Here is a 20114-nt window from a genome sequence, read left to right as displayed (position 1 = left end):
GGTTTGTATTGATGTATTTTATTGTATTCGTCATGCTCATTGTGTATGTATGCCTATGAATATATCTTATGTATGTACCTATGTATATGTATGCTGCATATTCTGAAAAAGAGTCTACACGGTATGTTCATAAGAGTTTGGTAAGATTGGTTCTCTGGATTTAAGCCCGCAGGGAAAATAAGAGAATAAATGTAGCACGTCTCCCATGTAGTATATACTAGTAGTTAGTAGAAGAAGGTACAAGTGGACATTAGATCCCACTATTAATATAGTACTTAGTACTTCCTGAACTTGACTATAGTAGGTAGTTCCTAGGTTTCTTTCATCATGCCTCTCTGATTCATTCGGTTGTCTGACGATAAATTTTCATGTTTGAGAGCAATGGCTTCATCAGTGGAAATAGCTGTGATAGTACTCCTAGTACTAGTAGTAGGGGCACTCTATATATCTACACCTGGAACAACAACTGTGACTTATGAGTATGCACTGACTTCACTTCACAGGTATATACAACGAAGCTCACATGACAGCTGCAGACAATTCAACTAAGCGATAGTAAAACTACCATGCGTAGTATATATGTTATACAAATATCTTGAAGGGTATCATCCCCTGGGCACTTTCCTTGTTTCAGTATCTCCCAGCACTTGTGATAAATCACAATCACTGTTATAACTTTTGGTTGCTCTTGCGATATGGCAAGCAGCAATCAAACACCGTTGGTGTGCACCAAGCGAGAATCTAGCTCGTCAAGAATTGCTCGCAGAAGCAAGAAATATGATAAAAGGAGCAGGCGAGAAGGAAGCAGGAAGAAGAATTGCTATAGCAAAGCCAATTTCAAAATGCATCATCCCATCTAGGGAGATAGTATGAGTAGCATAACAATGAGTTTTACCTTCATGGAGAGTTTACCACAGCAGCAGCATCCCGTGTCAACGCAATTCTCAGATCAATAATTTATAAGGATATCCGCACTAAGACATTATGATATCATGTATATACAATAAGAGTGCACCCGTCGCTTGACACGGATAACACTGAATATTCACATGAAGGAAATGCTACTAGTCACCTATACCATGCTCTTAAAGCTGGGAGGTGATTTAAGGAAACTCGCAATCGACGGCAAAGACTTCAACCGCGGAGTCTGTGGTCTCTCATCATCAACGGGCCCCAATTCCGGACTCACGCAGTTCGAGTAGAATCGTCCGAGATCACCATCAGATCCGCACTCTGATGGCGTGGCGGGGCTTGCAGGACGTGGAGAGCGAGGAACATGATCAGTCGAAATACTGATGTTATTGCCGAGATACTGGGCTTGGTTCCGGATTGGTTGTGCTGAGAAACACGCCCGTGGGACAAGACCTTCTTTGTTGGTTTCGAGAACGGTGACCAATGCCTGCGCGAGTTAGCTAAGTTATGGAGTTCCTAGGGTTGGATAGTCTTACCCATCCGTCTTCATAGACGAGGTGCAGAATAGCTGTTTGACCTTCCTTCAGTCCAACGTGTTCAGGGCTCACAGGTCGGAAATCCATGTCCACGCGATACACACGAGCCAATGAAATTGGAGGTGCACCCGGAGAGGTGGGTATTTCGATGGTAGGGACCTCAATGGTTGGGCTTCTAGAAACTGCTGGGGAGCTGGAGTTGGTCGATGTTCCTCGCGAGACGGTTTCCACTGTTGCGACATTGGCCTCTGGAATCCTGCCCGTCTCTTCTCTTGGAGGGGTGTTGGATACGGTTACTTCCTTGATTCTTCCCATGTCGGCCCCGACTAATGTCTCAGTGGAGGAATGTAGACCTCGCAATGCCGGGTGAATGTCCTTGTCGTCCTTGTTGGCGTTGTTGCGCGGTTGAGGCAAAGACAAGTATGACCGATGGATCTGGCGGAAGCCATCCCGCACAACACTGTTGGGATCGTTCATGTACTCGGAAGTAGGCCGGGGAACATGTACGTTCGATTTCTGCCAGGTAGAGCGGGCGATGTTCGCAGCTGTACGTAGCATGCCGCGACTATTCGCATACACCTTCAGCGCCAAGTCCTTGATCGGTTTGTACTCTGGTTTGGGAGCTCCAGGAAGACGTTGCGAAGTAGAACGCAGACGCGATCTCGTGGACTTGGCCAACTTAGGAACAGAGCCCATGGCTGATACGCCATTGCACAAGCTGCTGGCGCACTTCTTCATCATTGAGGGTTCCTGTGGGCTAGGGTCCGGCTTCTCGCCCCGGTTTTTGTGGTCAGCGATCGCCCTTTGTAAGGCACGCTTCTTCCGGTGCAACGACCACACGAAAAAGCCCAGGATGGCGACAACGGCCACTGCGACACTGAGACCGATCGCCAGCTTGGTAGACAGGGGAGTATTGACATGTGAGGTTCCTGTGGCACCCGAGGCAGCTGTCGTTGTACTGGCGGGTGCTTCGGTATCGGTCGTGCTGGAGCTGGTGGGTGTGCCAGTGTTGGTGGAAGTGCTCGATGCCAGACTCGTCCAGTCGGTTGTCTGTGTGGGAATGGTGGAGGTTTCCCATGTTGCACTACTTAGAACCGATTGAGACGGTGAGCTCGCTGCCCATTGCGTCGTCCACGTTCCAGAATTCCCCTGGGCACTGTTCGCAGAACTTTCCTTAGACCAGGACGAAGCTGAATTATCCGTGGAAGCAACAGGACTGGCTTGAGCGGCGCCACCAGCCTGAGCTCCTGCGTTGTATGCCCCGCTGCCTGAAGACATATCTCCTGACTGGCTCTGACCCGAGCCGGCTTGTTGACCGTATGAACTGCCTGACGAATATCCTCCGTGCCACTGACCGTCGTCGTAGGTAGATGACGAGCCGCCGTAAGAAGAATACGGGGCGGCGGAAGCTTGAGCTATTTGAGCATCCCTGCGGATTCCACCGAAGGTGCGGATGGATGTCGTCTGTCGCATGGTTGTAGATCACTTAGGTAGAACAGACCATTAAGCATGTAGTACTGCGTGTGTAGATGGGGCTGGGGAAGATAAGAAGAATTTGAGGTGCATGGCCGCATGTTGAAGTGATATGTATTTAACAGGTGTGATATGATTATTGACGGTCGATCCATAGCGATGGTCAAAACAACAAACAGCCTCCTTTGGTGCTTGTTAGCTCGAGCTGGGTAGCTGGATGTACATCAGTGGAACCGACTTGTAGATTTTGGTTGTTTGTTGTTTGGCTTGGTATGCCGGCTGTCCATTCTTGGGGAGAAGTAGACATTCCACCTGGCTTGCTCCTCGATCAATTGGTACTCCATGAACTAACAAATGAGAGATGAAGGGAGGGTGTGTCCGCGGAGTATTAAATGGGGAGTTCACTCTGGGAATTTGGCGTCGTCAGGTCGACGTGAGATGGAGAAGAAAGAGGTTGAGGCGGCGGAAGACAGCACATGCTCTCCCTGCCTCTACTAGCCATAGCCTGACTGCCTCAGTCCTCCCATCCCATTTCCCTTGACTGCTCTTCAATTATTGACTTATGACACAATCTTCAAGAATGCGAGTCTATTGGTAAAGAATCCAGGTGCATGCATTGATGCCACTTTTCTCCCCTCCCATACTTGTATAACCTTCACTCATCCCCAGGTTACAACATGCACCATCCCTTCCAGAACTGACTCTATTCACTTTGAATTAAATGAAGATTAGCATCTCATCCATGGAACCGATCAATTCAGCACCTCAACAACCTTCCATCTCGCAACTCACTCAGATCCTGTTCAAGAATGTTCACACATTCCTCCGCAAGCCACCAGCCACCACAACTAGCTGCCTTGACGTATGCTATACCAGGGGTACGAAAGAGTGATAAGCTTGATGAATTTTCTTTTATTAGACCAATGGAGAAGTGCATGAGCTGTTTACACTGGTGTTTGCACCCTATTCTACCTAAACCAAGCCCAATGCTTGGACTGTAGAAGAAGCTCCCCGAAATCCTAAATATAACCCATCACAACGCCATGGCTTTGAATATACTTTGCTAATAGCAAGCTTGCATACTGAGTCTAGTACTATTAGTAGGCACAAACAGCGCCAAAATATCAGTGACCGATCTCTGCATGCATAGTATATAAGGGTACATATATATCTTATCCAGAATAGCGCTAGATACCCCTAATGACGGCCAATTGAACAAAATCTGCTCTCGCCACTTCAAAATGATAGGCACATCTCCGTTCCATAGAAGCCTAATCCATCTAATACCACTACTACAACTTCATCTCTTCCACCACCGACTAAACCCTCAACCGAAACAACCACTCACTACAAATCCTCAACATACTCCCCAAACAAGCAGCCAAGACACGTCAAACGCCGAAGAATGGAAAAAATAAAATTAGACTACAGAGTTTTCTGCCGCACTCCATTGATGCAGGTACACCTCTGCATAACATACGTGCATTCTTTGGCTAGATTATTAGCATCATCCTATTTTCCCTAACTATGCATCTGGTAGAGTATATTCACCCCCTGGATTAGGTGATCAGGGAGTGGATGAATGGGTATGTATCTTATGGCGAGAGGGTTTCTATAGTGATGGTTGGGAATGTGGACGTATATGTGTTGAATGTTATATGTGTTTGTTTGGGGGGAGCTGATGTGGGAAGTAGGAATTGGATACACAGTGGTGAGGTGGAATATCGACAACTCTCTTTGGTATATTCTAGGGAGTACTAGTAGAGAGATAGTGAATAGGGATTGACATTGGGTTCAGCTGGTTTGTGTAGATGATTATTTACTAAGGAATGGTGGAGGCGCGCGTTTTCTGTATTGTCTGTGCCAGGCCTAATGATAATAGTAGTACAGTATATATATTGTGGGACCAAGTGTACTATAGACTACTACCAATAGATTAGTCCAGTACTCTGCCAAGCTCATTCATCTTTACTATAAGTATATACAAAATCACTCAATTCTGTCCATTATTCATCTCAACTATTAAGGGTATAAATATAACATCGCCAACACGCTATCACACTATTAAAGTAATGCTAAACCACCCTCACCATACACTCAATCCCTCGTTTCCTCAAATCTCCATCGATATTCCGAATCTCTTTTACATAATACGGCTGCCTCGGCAGCTGCAACTTCCATCGCTGTCGCAGATGCAGCTCCCGCAACGGTTCCAAGAACACCGGGATCTTCTCCACCGGCTCACAGAACCAGCTGCCGCTCAGCTGCAGCGTGAACGTCTGTAAACCCTGCATGTGCGTGAGAGCCCGACACGTCTCGACCCACTGCTGCCGGCCAGCGGAGAAGTAGACCGACTTGACGGGGTCCTTGCAGGGGAGCCAGTGGCCCGGGAACGCCCAGCGGAGCTCGACCTCGCGGATGGCGTCCCAGAAGTCGGCGGGGATGGTAGGTCGCAGGTATGTCAGCGACCAGGTGTTGCTGAATTCAAAGGTGTTGAGCGAGTAGAGCATATAGATAGACTCGCAGTAGCTGAGTATTGAATGAGTACATCAATATACGCAGTATGTATATGAGATGTGACTTACATCTGTTTACATGTCATCGACAGCGCCAGCAGACCCGCCGACTCTTTCACGCCTGGGAGTCCGCCGCGACAGATATCGCATACGCTGGTCTGAGGACAGACTACATGGCTCATTCGCCGGTTCGAACGTTGGACGATGTGGATGCGCATGCCGCCGAGGACCATCTCCCAGATCATGAGTCGCAACTCGGGCGAAAGCTTGGCCAGTAAGGGGCTTTGCGACTGGAGGGTCCATTCCGTTCTGGTGTCGGGTTTTGAGGATGTCCGTTGGCTTTGAACGGCGCTGTATCGACGTGACCTTGGGAGCCCGGATGGTTTGTTGTCTGATAAGCGATGGGTGGTTAGTGATGTTATCAATACAATCAGTATTTAACTGGCAGATAAGATATACGCACTCTGGTAGCGATGCGCCAACACATCCTCCCAAGAAAACACCCCCTGCTTACTGCGCGCCATGGCGTCGTGATATGGCACGTGGACAAAAGACGAGATAGAAGACAATCAATGAAGCACAAGTATAAGCACAAGGCGGGATCAACCCGTCAACAAGCCATGGTGTCAAATGTAAGAGGAGAGATGGTCACAAGTATGCGCAATGATCTGAGAGAATCAGATCAAAGTGAGGTAGAAAATGGAAATCGATCACGCGAGATCCGGGGCTGATGGACAGCAGTAGGCGATGGAGAGGGGAAACCGACAGTAAGCGCCAGGCTTAACCGAACAGATCCATGGCGAGGAACAGAGGCACTGTTGGGGCAAGAGATATCAACAGAAGACTGCCTCACCGGAGAAGATCATTGTGCCGGTCAGGACAGGTCATAAGCAAAGTAGATCCGAGAAAGTCGGTGAGATGCAGCGAACTATTTGGTCAGGGGCTGGCGGTGGTTTAAATGCGCCGGCGGGAGATAAACCAGCGATAAGTTCCTCGAGTCTCTCCGATAAGCTGCTCCGGAGACAGTCGGAGACACAAGGAATTGCGCTCGCTGGCAGATGGCATTGGCTCGCCCGGCTGCAAATAGTATGACAGCCAGCCAAGTCATCAGGCAGCCACTATCTATCTGTCCAACGCAGGGCGTCTTTCCTTCCGACGTTAGGGACTGGTCGGGCTGCGCTGGCCCGAGGTCCACCCCCGTATACAACTTTCCCCGTCTGGATCACTGCTATGGTGTACCATGGATTACCCGAGTTGAATGATTTGACAATTATCCTTCCATTTTTATCTACTCTTCATTAGTCTATCTTCAATATGCTACATCATGTCGTAGTTTCGTCCGTCTTCTTCTCCCCTTAGATATACACCCACTCCTAAATGGCCGCCCCTAACACGCTGCAGTACGCCATTGCAATTCCAACATCAGATGTGTGTCACGGCCTTGTTATACGCGACGATGGAAGGTACATCGCTCGTATGTTGCAGGCCGATTGGTTCGTAAACACATTCGTCGCTACCAACTCCATGATTGCGCCTCCAAAATTCTCGAAGAAGATGATGATCGAGGTGCTCAGGGCGATGTCACCAAAGGGAGAACCGTCTTACTTGACGCAAATGCCGACACCCAGTCTGAGGATCGCCTGGTAGCCAATCCACGTAGGGTGTGCCGAGTCGGTCTCGAGAGTACTTAAAAGCCCGGTGCCAATGGATATGAACCCAACCGTTAGATAATTGAAAGGCACAACTCGATCACAGCGATCGAGATACCACCTGAGACGGAAGCGAAAACAAACCCAGGATCATCGGAAGCTTCATGATACCAGATTTGATGGCACTGGCTCCTTTGATAATCTGGAACCTAATAGGGAGCTATATCGGTCAGAATTGATCCAATGTCCGCAAGACAGGACTCTTACATAGCACACGACCACATAAAAGCACGCTTCGACGCAGGGTGCCAGACAAGGCAGAGCTCCGCGTGTTTGGGTTGGAGAAGAAACGCAGCGGGATTGTGGCATTGTCACCGCGGCGGATCTAAATAAAGACAAATGCGATGAGAAGAACACCGGTGAGGACCAGAAGTGCAATAAGTCCCCCACTGTTCTAGATATATGTGGTTTCACCCTGATAAAGGCAGCTAGGCCTCTGTCATGTGGATAGTTCTATAACTGGCAGATGTCTATGAGATGCAAAGTATGAGAGAAACGATATAACATAACTGCTGCCGGGCTTGATGCCAGACAGGGTGGAGATGAGCGGTTGCTGGGTTGGTGAGGGAGGAGTGGTTGAGACGGAAGTGGTTTGGGAGGTGTGTTGATTAGATGATTTAGAAGTCAATGGAGGTGGTCTACGTGGAAGTTTGTTCAATGGAAAGGTAGGAAGATAGATGGTTTGAATGAAGCAATAATGCATTGTCTGAATGAATGTCCGAATCCTCCTAGGCCAAGCAAGTCTCTTTCTCCGTTAGGGTGAATAAATGAGCGACTGACAACGGAGATCAAGTACAGGTACATAGCAATGGGTTTACGTTAAGATACATAGTCTTAGTTCTCCCGGCAGGGTCATGACTCACGCAGGAGATGGCGTGGAACTTGGCGTAGCAGATGCAACTGAGCCCAGGCCCAGGGTGTTAGTCGGACATGCCGCGCGCAAGCCCTGCTGAAGGGCCGACAGACCAGCTGGGCCCAGCTTGTCAATGGTGGTTGGGGCCGGCACCGTGCCGACGTACGCATTGAAGTTGTAGATGCCACAGATGCACGTGTTGACGATGTCCTTCAGGCTGGTGTCGCTGAGCACCGTCTTGCCGTCGCGGACGAGAGCGAACTTCTGCTGACCGAGACCCATGGGCACAGTGAAGGCGCTGGCGCCGGCTGGCGCCTCGAACTTCTGGCTGTTCTGTCCCGAGGCCGCTTGGATCGTGCCCGGAGACTTGAGCAAAGCGACGACGAAGACTTCATCCTGCAGGGACTCCCACCCATTGGGGCGTCCCCGGAAGAAGTTGCCCGAGGAGTTGTTGGGACTGCCGTCCATGGTACTATCGGTGCTGTCGCAGTTGATGTTCCGGGGAGTAGGCCGGTACCAGTAGATCAGCTTCTCTTCGGTGATGTACTTGTCGGGTGTCTTGTCTCCGTTCTTGAAGGCAGCGATGAAAGGCTTCGACATCTGGAGCCAACCGTCGTGGGGCCTGAATCGCTGGTTAGTCTAGATGGCTGACTGGGGACAGCTGGGAGGCTTACATGTCCATGACCCATTTGGATGCGCCATCATCGGTGTGTGGAGAAGCCAGCGGTCCGATATAGTGCGACTCGCCGTAGTCATTCCAAGTGACAATCTCCACGAACCGAGGTGCGAGGTTCAAGATCTCGAACCAGCGATTGTACCACAACAGATCCGAGGGGAACGCCCAGTTCTTGCTGTAGGAGACTTCGCCACCGAAGTGCGTAAAGAACCATCCAGAAGCAGCTGTATATCATTAGCAACACTGATTCCACTGAGCTGGCAGCACAGAAGAGTACATACGGGCAATATAAGGCTTTCCACCCAGAGCATTGATGTACGCTTTGTCGCCATCCGCCACAGTCACGTTGTGGCCAGGGCTGGGGGCCTTATTATCGCCATTATTATCCCAGGCCATCCAGTTCAGTGCTCCCTGAATGGTATTGAAGTTTCCTTGGCCAGGGTGGAAGTTCGGTGCGAAGAATACTTCAGTGCCGGCGGCGGACTGCAACTGGTTGATGTCCAGGCCATCTCCTGCAAATGAGGAGGCGAAGACCTTGCCATCGACTTTGAGTTGAGCCGGCAAACTTCCATACTGCCTGATCTTTTGTCCCACAGTAGACGCCTGTCCGGTGTTGTACCAGTTGAAGTCGAAGGAGATGAAGACCTTCATGTCATTGCGTGCGGCCGATTCGTAAGCAAAATTGAGCTGCGTGTCGGTGTAGGGATCAACCCCAATATTCAGCGCAAAGGCATCGATGCCCAGAGATTTCGCACGCTTCATGTCGTCATCATAGTCCGCAGCGCTCTGTCGATTGCTGGTAATGCCGATCTGATCTGTTAGCGTTGTCCAGTCATATCAGATCCAATGGGAGGCTTACCATGAAATGGCAAAAGACCAGTCGATCAGTCGACGCTTCAGTAGTGCCATTCACTGGAACAGTAGTGTTCTGGCCCGTGGGAGCACAGCTCGCCGCGGTAAAAAGCCCAGCCAGAGCCGCCAGAATGGGCAACTTGAAAAACTTCATCTTCAAAATATCAACCAGTGATCGAGACTAAGCCCAAAACGAAAGTGCAAGATAAGGAATGACAAAAGAGAACGCCTCAAGCGTCTCTGGATCTACAAATTAAGGAAAGACTGACCATGGAAACAAGCGAAGAACGAGCGTGGGCAGCGCAGATGATATAGTTCTTGGATGCAGCTCTTTGTCGTCTCGCAACAAAGGCGCTAATCGACGCTCTGTTTCAGCAGACTGTCTCCAGGAAGGCTCAGATGATTGGCTTACCTGTCAGATAGAAACTACAGGTCTCTGCTTTTGGGTTGATAGAAGTGAAACTGGCCCAATTGGCGCCCTTTATAGTAGCCTTGACTCGTCTGTCTGCCGGCAAATACCGACACACCTCAGACTGTGGCATCATGGGGCCCAAACCAACAACACCTGCCTCCCGGTGTGTGTGTGACGACCTTTGGCAATCTCCGCCGTCCTTCCAATTTGTCTCCGATTGTCTTACGACCTAGACTTTGGAAACGGTGACAGGGAATGGATCTATCCACTGGGGCACAGAAGGCACATCCCGACGTTGACACCGCCACGGGAACAACAGAGTCAACAGATCGCCAGAAGTGATCATACCGGACACGAAAGAGAGTGAAGAACATCACCTTAGGTGTCCAATTTCAAGACAAATCAGGGACACCATTGGGGTCCTGCAGGCGCAAATGTTTGGAAGGGTACCTAGAAAGATTTGGCTCATGCTACGGAAGTATCCGAGAGACCGCACGGGTCAGAAAGCCAAAATGCTGGGCCAACACTTCTGGCTGCGGATTGGCTGAGAAGTCTACGAGCTGTAGGACTTCAATTTAAGCTCATCTCCATCGATTGGGTAGTTCCAAACCTCCGCAGTCGCACGACTAAGGGTGTTGTTGGAGAGTGTCACTGGCTAACGGCTGCCGTCAACACCAGCCCCCATCGTACCAATGTCAAACACTCCCTTCAGCCCAATGCAACCTCTTGAACACTGCATCATGCATGAGGGATTTCGACTTGCTTTTTTCTCCATCCCCGGCAGACCATCGCGCAAAGCTGCGGGGTAACCGGCCGATCAGCCACGCGATCCCATCACCAGACAATCGGACCATATGTAGTGCCGCTGCAAACCGGCACCAGGCAGTGAGCAACAAACGGTAGGCGTGAGGCTTTTCTACCAGTCTCTTTGGGGTCATTGCCCCGGAGTGGCCGAGTTACCTTATTCCATCCCTCTCCATTGCCGTGTAACGGCAAACCTTCTTTGCTTCCATCGGGAGCCCATGTGACAATGATCTTCCATCGCTCGTTCGTCCTCCTCGATGCCTGTACAAGCCTCTCCGAGAGTGCCATGTCTTCACGCCAGTCATGGCGGGTAGAGTAGAACCTTCGAGTTTCAACCTCATTGATTGGGCATCAATCAATGGCCCAACAAGAGTGGCCACCACGGCAGTGATCTGAAAGCCATCTCCGTAGCCTCCTTAGCAATACTACCTCTATGCTACCCTTCCTTGACAGCAGGACCGATGATCTGAATCTTCCAAGGTTTTCATTCCTTGGTCGGGAAATGTGGCTGAGGGGATGATCAGGTCGCTCTCATGCGGAGGGTGATAGACGGGAGATACCCAAAAGAGAGATCGAATGGCAGTAGTTGTATACTCATTCCTACACCCTACTAGAGAGCCTTAAGGGCACGCAGCTATTCACAGTCCCTAGCAAGGATTGGATACAGATGACAAGTCCTCTGGGTCCTCGGTTTGCAGCGGGCATGGGGTAACCTACAGCACGGTAAAGGCAGAAACGTAGCTTACAGAGCTATCGTCCACCTCTATCACATCTGAACTGCGGTCATATCGGATGAAGTGAAATCTGCCCTTCTCTCCTTCATTCTTTCTAATCTCTTCGATGCCAGCCATTATCACGCCGATGGGATGACGACCACACACAGTGTTCCCTGTATCCTTGAGTATCTTTGAGAAACGTGCGTACTCTCCGGTGGTGATAGCTGCCATGGTAGCAAGGTCGACTGCCGAGATACTCTCGTGAATTGGTGGTTCTCGGCTCTTGATGCGGTCCCGCGGCTTCAGGGAGCGACCGGCGGACACCATTTCCATCTGATCGGTTACACTATCACCATTTATCCCGGGTTGAGGGAGGCCTGGAGCGGAAACGGGAATGCTAGGCCCAGGGTTAGGAGCTTGCGGACTGTAGTACGTGTAACGGAACCGCTGCCCCCAATGACAGAAATCGGAGCTAATGACAAAAGCATTTTCCGGGTCATCAATGTACGGAGCTAGCAAAGTTCCGAAAGCCTTCTCGGTCGACTCCGTAACAGCACCCACCAAGATAGGGACCAGCGGCGGATATGCGGATGTTGGCTGATTCGGACGCTGGCGTTGTAGGAGACGGTGGATGTAAGGTAGGTGCAGTTCGATACTATGTTCAGCTTCGTCCACAGAGCGGGACATGGTGGTAAACTGCAAAGCTAGCCCATTTCGTGACACTGCTTTGGTTGAACGTAGCTTGGCAATGAACTCGGTGTCAAGCGGCAGAGGGTCGTCGGAGAGCGGGGTATGGTACGAAGTGAACTCAGGAAGCGCAAGCGTCGTGAAGTAATGGTGATGAGATGGGCCGACAACGAAGATTCGCTTACTGTACATTTGTCCCTTTTTAGCAGACAGCCAGACGAAGGGTGGAGGGTTGTTACTCACGCCTGTGACAAGTCCAGGGCCTTATAGGCAAAAGCGGCACATCGTCCGGAGTATGCATAGCCTGCGTGTCTGAGAAAATATTAGCGTCAAGGAAACAGGATGCAAACTATCATATCCGATACATACGGCGCAATGATCATTCGCGCTCCAGGCACTGGTAGTTGGCCGATACCCTCGATCTCATTCGGCACCTCTTGCAGCCAGTGGTCCAGCTGATAGGTCAAGGCGGATCTGTCGTCGGAGTACCATGAACCAGCATGACTATCTTCACGAGCATCCATCTTGAGCCGCTCGACTTGATTTGCGCTGAAGAGTTGCTATTAGAGAAACGTTTTGAAGATATATACAATATATATAGGTATGACTTAGGGAAAGTAGAAGTGAAGTTTGGATGACGATGATCAATAGTCGGTGGCAGCTTGATAAGGCAGAAGCGGGGAAGGCGGAACCCTCGTCATTGCGGGTTCCGCAAAGAAGAATGCAGTTGGGTCCAAGCCCCTCGAGACGCAGAGCAGCATGATCATAGACACTCTTCAGTAATAGCTGACACTCAGTATAAGATCATGCAAAATTAGAATGGTTTCCAGATCCTGTGAACTATATTGCCAGCGCCGTGGCTGTTAGTGCTTGGTGTGTGTTTGGAGTATATACCGCTACAGCTAAATCCCGAAACGGATTGCCTGTGGTAGTCTTCTCATATGAGATGAGACTGACATTGGCGCATCCGGGTTGAATTAATACTAATTAAATAACTAGTAATTAGCTACTCCGTACTATGCTGGGATCCAAGGTTCTGTTATCTGCTATCCTTTATCTCCTGCGATCACTGGTATGGACGGATCAATTTACCCCGAATTGGAATAGCGCATATTTTGTGTATTGCAACGCGGTCTCCCTCACGCTTCCCTGTGACTCCGACGCGCCGGTATCTCCTCCCAACCACACTGGAAAAGGCTCTTCCCCCAGCCCTGTTGTAGCCAACGACCCTATATATCAACCTGCACGGTCATTGCTCGAAAATAAACTTTTTCACACGATCAATTCTTCACATTGTCCTCTCAAAACAGTTCTCTGTATATTTCCATCGAGAAATAAACTCTTCGCGACTCGCACGCGACACCAAACAATTAATCTTCTCCGCCTCAACACCATGTCCCTTAAGCGCAAGGCCTCGGTTCCCAGCCTTACATCACCCAATCCTGCTCCTGTGTGGTCAGGACGATCATTCATGGCAGATGACTCTCCAAAGCACCTCCACAGTCGCACCCGCAAGCGCTTCAGGAACGATCGCCCGGATGACGAAGTAGTCTATGGTGAGTGCCCCGGAAGTTTGCACCCTTATGACCCGAGAGCAATTGTCTCACATACAGTAGAGAACACAATTAGATGGCTTTTTACGGCTCAACAACAACAACAACAACACCAGGCTCCCACTTCTTCCACAGATGAGGATGAGGCAAGTGAGCCAGAACCTGTACCATCGTCCGAGATTGTCGACCCACGCCAGCAGACATTGCTCAAGTTCTTCCGACCCTCCCAATCCACACCCATGCACAACCGTCTGAACAAGGTGGATCAACAATCGAACAATGCCATACCACTACAGACAACCTCCTTCCAATCGCATAACTTCAATCTGTCCTCGCCGGTTACTTCGACCGGCTGGAGCACAAATAGCCCACCTTCGCAGCTGACGGGCAGTGATATGGACATGGACTCGGTAAGCAACGAGTCAGTCCAGGAGCCTCGGAGACCATTCGGAGGGTTTGGTTGGGCATGACGAGTGCTCGATCATTCGTGGGTGCTTTCCCCCCATAGCGTGCGATACCAGCGGCATTAGTTCTTCCAGCGATGATACCTTGATTTTATTTGTCCTAATATTATACTCGCGCGAACCAATGTGCTGGTCATATTGGTAGTGTCACAACACTGTCACTTGATATACGTTGCAGGGCGCATCAATTTGCATGTCTCCCTTTGTCGGAGACATGAATCAAAGCAGCCTGAAACCTTCTTCTGCCGTAAAGGGCTGCCAAGATACTCACGTTGAAGTCGAGTCATTCCGAGCTACCTTGGCGACTGAGCTGCAGATGATACAGACGATATGATGTATATAGTTTCCATGGAGAATCGTTATACTGTAGTGTAGTGAACGATGCAAATAATAGAAGCACGTAATTTTTATAGTGAACAAGGCGTAACGGTACCATCCATGCTAAATTACACATCTAAAGCTCGATCTAGTCATGAATGGTTCTCTTCCTTTCATATGAAGCGAGGTTCATCTCAAATTGATCCTTGTAGGCTATAGCGTGCCCGATTGCGGAACGTCACATGCGACAAGAATGCCTGAGGTCTCCAGCGGCTCTCTTTGTCGCGACCTGGTGACCATCTTTCTCTCCCCGACAACCAACCGGATTCCGTCCAGTCTAACTAGGCGTTTGAGTTCAGCTGGCTATAAGAGACTCCCCAATCTCGCCCCTTGATTGATTTTCCCGCCTCGCCTTGGGACAACGCAGAATAGTCTAGACCGCCAGATTTCTTTCTTCTAGTGGTCAAAACCCCACCCCGCTCAAAAGTGAAGGTGTGGCTAGACAGGTTGCCTTACGTCAACCGATTGGAAGAACAGGAAAGGACACAATGGATGGAAATCAAGCAGTCCAATATCTGGACTCGTTGATCGGTCGGACGTTACGAGTGCACGCGACAGACACGCGCATTTTCGTGGGTACTTTCAAGTGTACGGATGCGGTAGGTGTTTTGTTATGAGTTTCCGTTTCACTTATTCTGTTTGGAAAGCTCGGAGGGATAGAAAAAACTAAGAATACGAGAAAGAAAATAAACTAGCGCCTGCTGACTTGTTTTGGCCGCATTAGGCACGAAATATCATCCTTGCCAGCACCTACGAGTACCGCTTCCCTTCCCCATCTACTGTTCGAGACGCCGCCACGGATACGCATGATTCAGCCGCCGGTAGCGCAGTCGACGCCCAGAGCATCAAGGTGGATATGACGAGTCGATTCATCGGTCTTGTGGTCGTTCCTGGCCAACATATTACGAAAATTGAGTTGGAGGAAACCCCGCAGCAGATTCGGGCGCGGGAGTCCCTGAAGAAGTAGAATGAAAATGGCGGCACGCCGTTGTTTTATAAATCCCGTCTACCGTTTACGCTACGAACATCACGAAAAGCTGTTACACCGCTCGCCCCCCCAGCTTTCTCAATTTTTAAGGAATTTGGCGGGCGGTCATAGGGTGACCAATGATGGTCGTTGGGGAGGTACTGGAAACCGACTGGATAAATGCACCTATTAGCGCCGAGTCAAAAAGACGGACTCTGCATATTCACCTGCGCAGTAATCCCATTCAGTGTCACACATGCCATGGTTGGAATCTTTTACCCGCATCAGCTAGACTGCAGCGCAGGCCAAGGCACATCACCGAAAACATGCCCACCACAACGTGGCTAGGAGAAAAGATCGGACATAAGTCGTTGGTGCTTGGCGCAGTAGAGAGGGCTTGGCAGCAGAAGCCATGATCATGACCAGGCTGGGCTGGGGTTGGAGATGGAAATGGCGGTGTTCCTGCAGTGGGGTAGAGTTTGGACCTGCTGCTGACTGAGGTTGCGTCCTGCCACCTCTGGACTAGTTAAGAGGTATCTTGCATCGCACATTAACTACTCTACGCCTCATGATCCGTCGTCGGCCCTGCGTTGGAGGGGTTGTAGACTCGACACCAGCGGGATGGCAGTTTATCTCAACTGGCAGAAGTCTATGACTACATGCGTTCCGGTCCAACCAATGATGGAACAGGCCGACGCATTCCCTCATGGAAATGTCGGGAGCGCTCGGAGCATCTGAGAGGCTGACAGTCGGTGATCATCCGAAGATAAGTGGTGCGTCCGGCTTTCCAGGCAGGATTGAAATCTGTATGCATGGTTGCAAGCGCGAGGAACCTATGATGCCCTGAAGAGAACGAAGCCAAGAAGAAAGACGGGTGTGATGGAGAGACCAGAACGTGTCTGTGCTGCTGCGTGGTGTCAACTTTCTACTGTATGTATAGTAGTCACGAGGGGCTGAAATGTGGCTCGGTCATCGGTTGGAGAGGGAGGGGCGTAAGCCTATTTCTGTTCGCCGACACCAAATTACTCCTATAGTCCCTGGTGATATAAATGAGAAGAACCGGGCACAGTCAGGGCAAGTTGGGTAGTAGAACAGAGTTTAGACTTCGGTGTAGGAGTGGTATCTTAGATTTAAATATCTCTTTATCTATCCTATCTATCGATTCACCCATCTCTTCAGTGACAAGAGATTCTAGGCAGCTCTATTTCATCCTCAGGCCTTCCAAGCCGCCCAAGCTTCTACCGGGCCGACAGATCCTCCGGGAAATGCCACACCCGCTTTGGCTGCAGGATCGAGACCAAAAACGACAGCCTGGGGGATTATTGAGGCGACATCCACCAAAGCTACAACTACTACACTTTCAACTCTCCCCTTTTTTCCTTTCTTTTTCCTTGATCGACTAGACCTTTTCAACTATTTCCTACCTCTCACAATTTCCTTTTTCTCCTTCGCAGCATCTCTCGTCAGCTTTCAGTGCTTTAATCTCCCCAGTTGTCTGGTGAGGGTGAGTTTCCCTTCCTGTCCGGTCTGGTTTCATCTCCATTCTTCCCACCCCATAATGACGCATCCATTCCACACTCTATTATTATTCCCCTCCCACAGCCCCGAACTCAACCCAAATTCTCCGTTCAAAGCTTCTAGCCTTCACGGATCTTCCCTACACATGCCACCTTCAACTTAACGCCAATATTTTTTCTTATTTTTCTCCCCTTGATTATTCCTCCTTTGTGTTTGTGATTCTTGTGTTCCGTCTGTCGCTGCCTGCTCAAGCCTCGTCTAATCCGCACGTCCCTAGAAGCTCTTTTCGGCGAATCGGAGCTTCCCCTTCCGAGCACCTTACTAGCTGTCGGCGGTTCTCATAGTGAAGCTCTCTCATCCCTCCGCTCAATGCCCATCCATTCCTTCCAATAACTCTTCGACATCACCGATCTGTCGAATCGCCTTTTAATCTTTGCAACCGCCCCCCTGGGACTGGCTCCCTTGTTGTACTGATATTCGTCGTAACTGGCCCCCGTTTATCGCTTCGTTGCATCTCCGTCACCGCCAACCTTCGCGATCGAGGACTTGTCTTTTTCCCGTCCATACCGTCGTGGAAGATCTGTCTCCTTTATATTTGGACCAAACCTCCCGGGACTAGGCAGCAGCCAAGACGACTTTTAGCATTCCGACGCACTGCAGGGCTTGGTGCTCACACTTTGAACGTATATCGCTTGTATAGACGTCCGAGATCGAGCTTGGCAGATATTTCACCTTGCAGTAATGGGTCAGTCGCATTCCAAGGGCAACTCTAGCCCGGGCGACTCGTTGCAGTCGTATCCGTCTTTTTCTCGGTCGGACACCAAAGAATCGCTCCGCTCTCTTCGGGGCTCGATCCGCTCGAAAATTCGTAGCAGTGACAGTCCCCGCGCATCGACGTCCGCGCTGTCGCAAACGGAGAGCCAGACCGACCGGTCGGATGCTGGCTCGATCAAGTCGGCAGCAAGTCGACGCAGCTCTACCAATCTGAGTACACAATCTCCTACCGCCGAGGACCCTGCTGCGAAATCCGATGCCCCCGAGCCTCCCCCATCCCCATCCTTGTCGAGCAGTTTGAAGCGAGGACATCAAGATGTGAATGCTATGCAACAAAGTGGTGAGGTTGACCATGTGTCGGACGCTCCTCCCACTGGTGTTGCTCCCGTAGGCCCATCCTCGCAGGCCGTGGGTGAATCTATCCTCATCAAGAAGGACAATCAACTCAACCCCATTCTGGATTATATCATGAACACTCCGCTCGAAGCAGCTAGCTCGCCAGGTATGGGGATGGGCGCTCTGAAGTCTATTGACTTGGACGACATGATCTCCCGGCTTCTCGACGCCGGATACTCGACCAAGGTTACTAAGACCGTCTGCTTGAAAAACGCGGAGATCACGGCTATCTGCACCGCTGCACGGGAGCTGTTTCTCTCTCAGCCGGCTCTGTTGGAGCTGTCAGCCCCGGTCAAGATTGTTGGAGATGTTCATGGTCAATACACGGATCTTATCAGGCTTTTTGAGATGTGCGGGTTCCCTCCTGCTTCAAATTATCTGTTTTTGGGTGATTATGTGGACCGTGGAAAGCAGAGTTTGGAAACGATCCTTCTCCTGCTGTGCTATAAGCTGAAATACCCGGAGAATTTCTTCCTCCTACGTGGCAACCATGAGTGTGCCAACGTGACCCGCGTTTATGGGTTCTATGATGAATGTAAACGGCGTTGCAACATCAAGATCTGGAAGACCTTCATCGATACTTTCAACTGCCTCCCTATTGCTGCGATCGTTGCAGGCAAGATTTTCTGTGTCCATGGTGGTTTGTCTCCTAGCCTCTCGCATATGGATGACATTCGAGGAATCGCACGTCCGACCGATGTGCCGGACTACGGTTTGCTGAATGACCTTTTGTGGAGCGATCCTGCAGATATGGAAGAGGACTGGGAGCCGAACGAGCGTGGTGTGAGTTACTGCTTCGGCAAGAAGGTCATCATGGACTTTTTGCAACGTCATGATTTCGACTTGGTCTGCCGAGCGCACATGGTTGTCGAGGACGGCTATGAGTTTTACCAGGATCGAATCCTCGTTACGGTCTTTTCTGCCCCTAATGTAAGTGCCTCCATACCCCATTCCGACGTATCTGCAGTCCGATGAGTTGTCCTTGCTAACCGCTATCCATCCTTAGTACTGTGGTGAATTCGACAACTGGGGTGCCATCATGTCGGTTTCAGGGGAATTGTTGTGTAGCTTCGAGCTGCTCAAACCGCTGGATTCCACCGCACTGAAGAACCATATTAAGAAGGGCCGGAACAAGCGGAACAGCATGCTCAGCAGTCCTGTAAGTTGTCCCTTGCTTAGCCATCTTCTCTTGCCAGGTCACAGCGCAGCTCCCTTGTGTAACGCCGCCCAGACGCTTGTACTTGGGATGACGATGTTGCTCTCTTAACTTGGCATTTGTCTTTACTTGTTCAATGCTAACGAATGCAGCCTGCACCTGTCTCCGCGCAGAGCTACTAGAGGTCTTGGTAATTACATGCCAAGTAATCGCCGTCCGCCCACATGTCACCACCAAGGATCTGGACCTGAGCCTGCCATGGCTGGCCAGCGTCCAACGTCCCGTCCACTCGACAGTGCGACCTATAATCGACTGGTGGGGCTAGCATACCGTCACCAGCAAACGGATGCCGCGCTACACTTATCCGTTGCCCGTCGATATACGCATCTCTCGGGTACCAGCTTCCGGAACTCACTTCACAGCACCGCGACGCTGATTCGCACGACTGAAACTCACTCTGCAGTTGCAGCAGACACGGGATGCGCCAGGTCTGTTATATCTCTCGCCACCCGAAATCACTCAACATCATGACAGGCCTGCCATGAGACAAATCCAATCGCCCTTAGACAGTTTATACAGCGGCGTACTGTTCTGGAGTGTCACATAGCAGCCGCATATTTATTGCATGAAGAAAAAGAAGTCTGACTTAAAATCACGACCATAAGCCAAAGAGGGAAAGTCACGGGAGTTTGCAATGTACCTTGTCTTCTTTTTTTTTTTATCGGCGTTTTCGTTACATGTTTACTTTTCTGTACTTTCTAT

The 20114-nt window shown here is 50.2% G+C and overlaps 7 protein-coding genes across 7 annotated transcripts; 3 read left to right on the top strand and 4 right to left on the bottom strand.

Moving 5' to 3' along the window:
• Window positions 1-1072: 1072 nt before the first annotated feature.
• On the bottom strand, window positions 1073-2921 carry ASPBRDRAFT_29789 (uncharacterized protein; the record flags this gene model as incomplete). The annotated part of the gene is made up of 2 exons (XM_067622706.1): window positions 1073-1399; window positions 1449-2921. 2 exons carry the CDS (start codon window positions 2919-2921, stop codon window positions 1073-1075), a joined length of 1800 nt encoding a protein of 599 aa, XP_067480141.1.
• A 1822-nt stretch (window positions 2922-4743) lies between these two features.
• ASPBRDRAFT_29788 (uncharacterized protein) lies at window positions 4744-5961 on the bottom strand (the record flags this gene model as incomplete). The annotated part of the gene is made up of 4 exons (XM_067622705.1): window positions 4744-4790; window positions 5017-5450; window positions 5507-5828; window positions 5901-5961. 4 exons carry the CDS (start codon window positions 5959-5961, stop codon window positions 4744-4746), a joined length of 864 nt encoding a protein of 287 aa, XP_067480140.1.
• Window positions 5962-8005: 2044 nt separating this feature from the next.
• Window positions 8006-9681, bottom strand: ASPBRDRAFT_29787 (glycoside hydrolase family 71 protein; the record flags this gene model as incomplete). Its single annotated transcript, XM_067622704.1, has 4 exons — window positions 8006-8621; window positions 8674-8899; window positions 8957-9485; window positions 9535-9681. The coding sequence occupies 4 exons, from the start codon at window positions 9679-9681 to the stop codon at window positions 8006-8008; spliced, it is 1518 nt and encodes a 505-aa protein (XP_067480139.1).
• A 1775-nt stretch (window positions 9682-11456) lies between these two features.
• ASPBRDRAFT_124706 (protein MEMO1) lies at window positions 11457-12670 on the bottom strand (the record flags this gene model as incomplete). Its single annotated transcript, XM_067617721.1, has 3 exons — window positions 11457-12330; window positions 12390-12458; window positions 12516-12670. 3 exons carry the CDS (start codon window positions 12668-12670, stop codon window positions 11457-11459), a joined length of 1098 nt encoding a protein of 365 aa, XP_067480138.1.
• Window positions 12671-13208: 538 nt separating this feature from the next.
• On the top strand, window positions 13209-14633 carry ASPBRDRAFT_42639 (uncharacterized protein). Its single transcript, XM_067624842.1, has one exon. The coding sequence runs from the start codon at window positions 13540-13542 to the stop codon at window positions 14167-14169; it is 630 nt and encodes a 209-aa protein (XP_067480137.1). The 5' UTR covers window positions 13209-13539; the 3' UTR covers window positions 14170-14633.
• Window positions 14634-15029: 396 nt separating this feature from the next.
• On the top strand, window positions 15030-16355 carry ASPBRDRAFT_54670 (LSM domain-containing protein; the record flags this gene model as incomplete). The annotated part of the gene is made up of 5 exons (XM_067627274.1): window positions 15030-15140; window positions 15266-15424; window positions 15667-15848; window positions 15896-15964; window positions 16199-16355. The coding sequence occupies 5 exons, from the start codon at window positions 15030-15032 to the stop codon at window positions 16353-16355; spliced, it is 678 nt and encodes a 225-aa protein (XP_067480136.1).
• Window positions 16356-17339: 984 nt separating this feature from the next.
• On the top strand, window positions 17340-19817 carry phzA (putative serine/threonine protein phosphatase). The gene is made up of 2 exons (XM_067627437.1): window positions 17340-19126; window positions 19203-19817. Exons 1-2 carry the CDS (start codon window positions 17768-17770, stop codon window positions 19461-19463), a joined length of 1620 nt encoding a protein of 539 aa, XP_067480135.1. The 5' UTR covers window positions 17340-17767; the 3' UTR covers window positions 19464-19817.
• The last annotated feature ends 297 nt before the right edge of the window (window positions 19818-20114 follow it).

This window comes from Aspergillus brasiliensis (genome assembly GCF_001889945.1).
Source record: "Aspergillus brasiliensis CBS 101740 unplaced genomic scaffold ASPBRscaffold_5, whole genome shotgun sequence".
In the NCBI taxonomy this organism is placed as follows: domain Eukaryota; kingdom Fungi; phylum Ascomycota; class Eurotiomycetes; order Eurotiales; family Aspergillaceae; genus Aspergillus; species Aspergillus brasiliensis.
This window is presented reverse-complemented; position numbering and strand designations above follow the sequence as displayed.

Bases quoted from the DNA above. Each gene is read 5' to 3' on its own strand.
- phzA (XM_067627437.1), top strand. From the start codon at position 17,768: ATGGGTCAGTCGCATTCCAAGGGCAACTCTAGCCCGGGCGACTCGTTG. The intron at 19,127-19,202 runs GTAAGTGCCTCC...ATCCATCCTTAG, and splicing joins CGGTCTTTTCTGCCCCTAAT to TACTGTGGTGAATTCGACAA.
- ASPBRDRAFT_42639 (XM_067624842.1), top strand. From the start codon at position 13,540: ATGTCCCTTAAGCGCAAGGCCTCGGTTCCCAGCCTTACATCACCCAAT.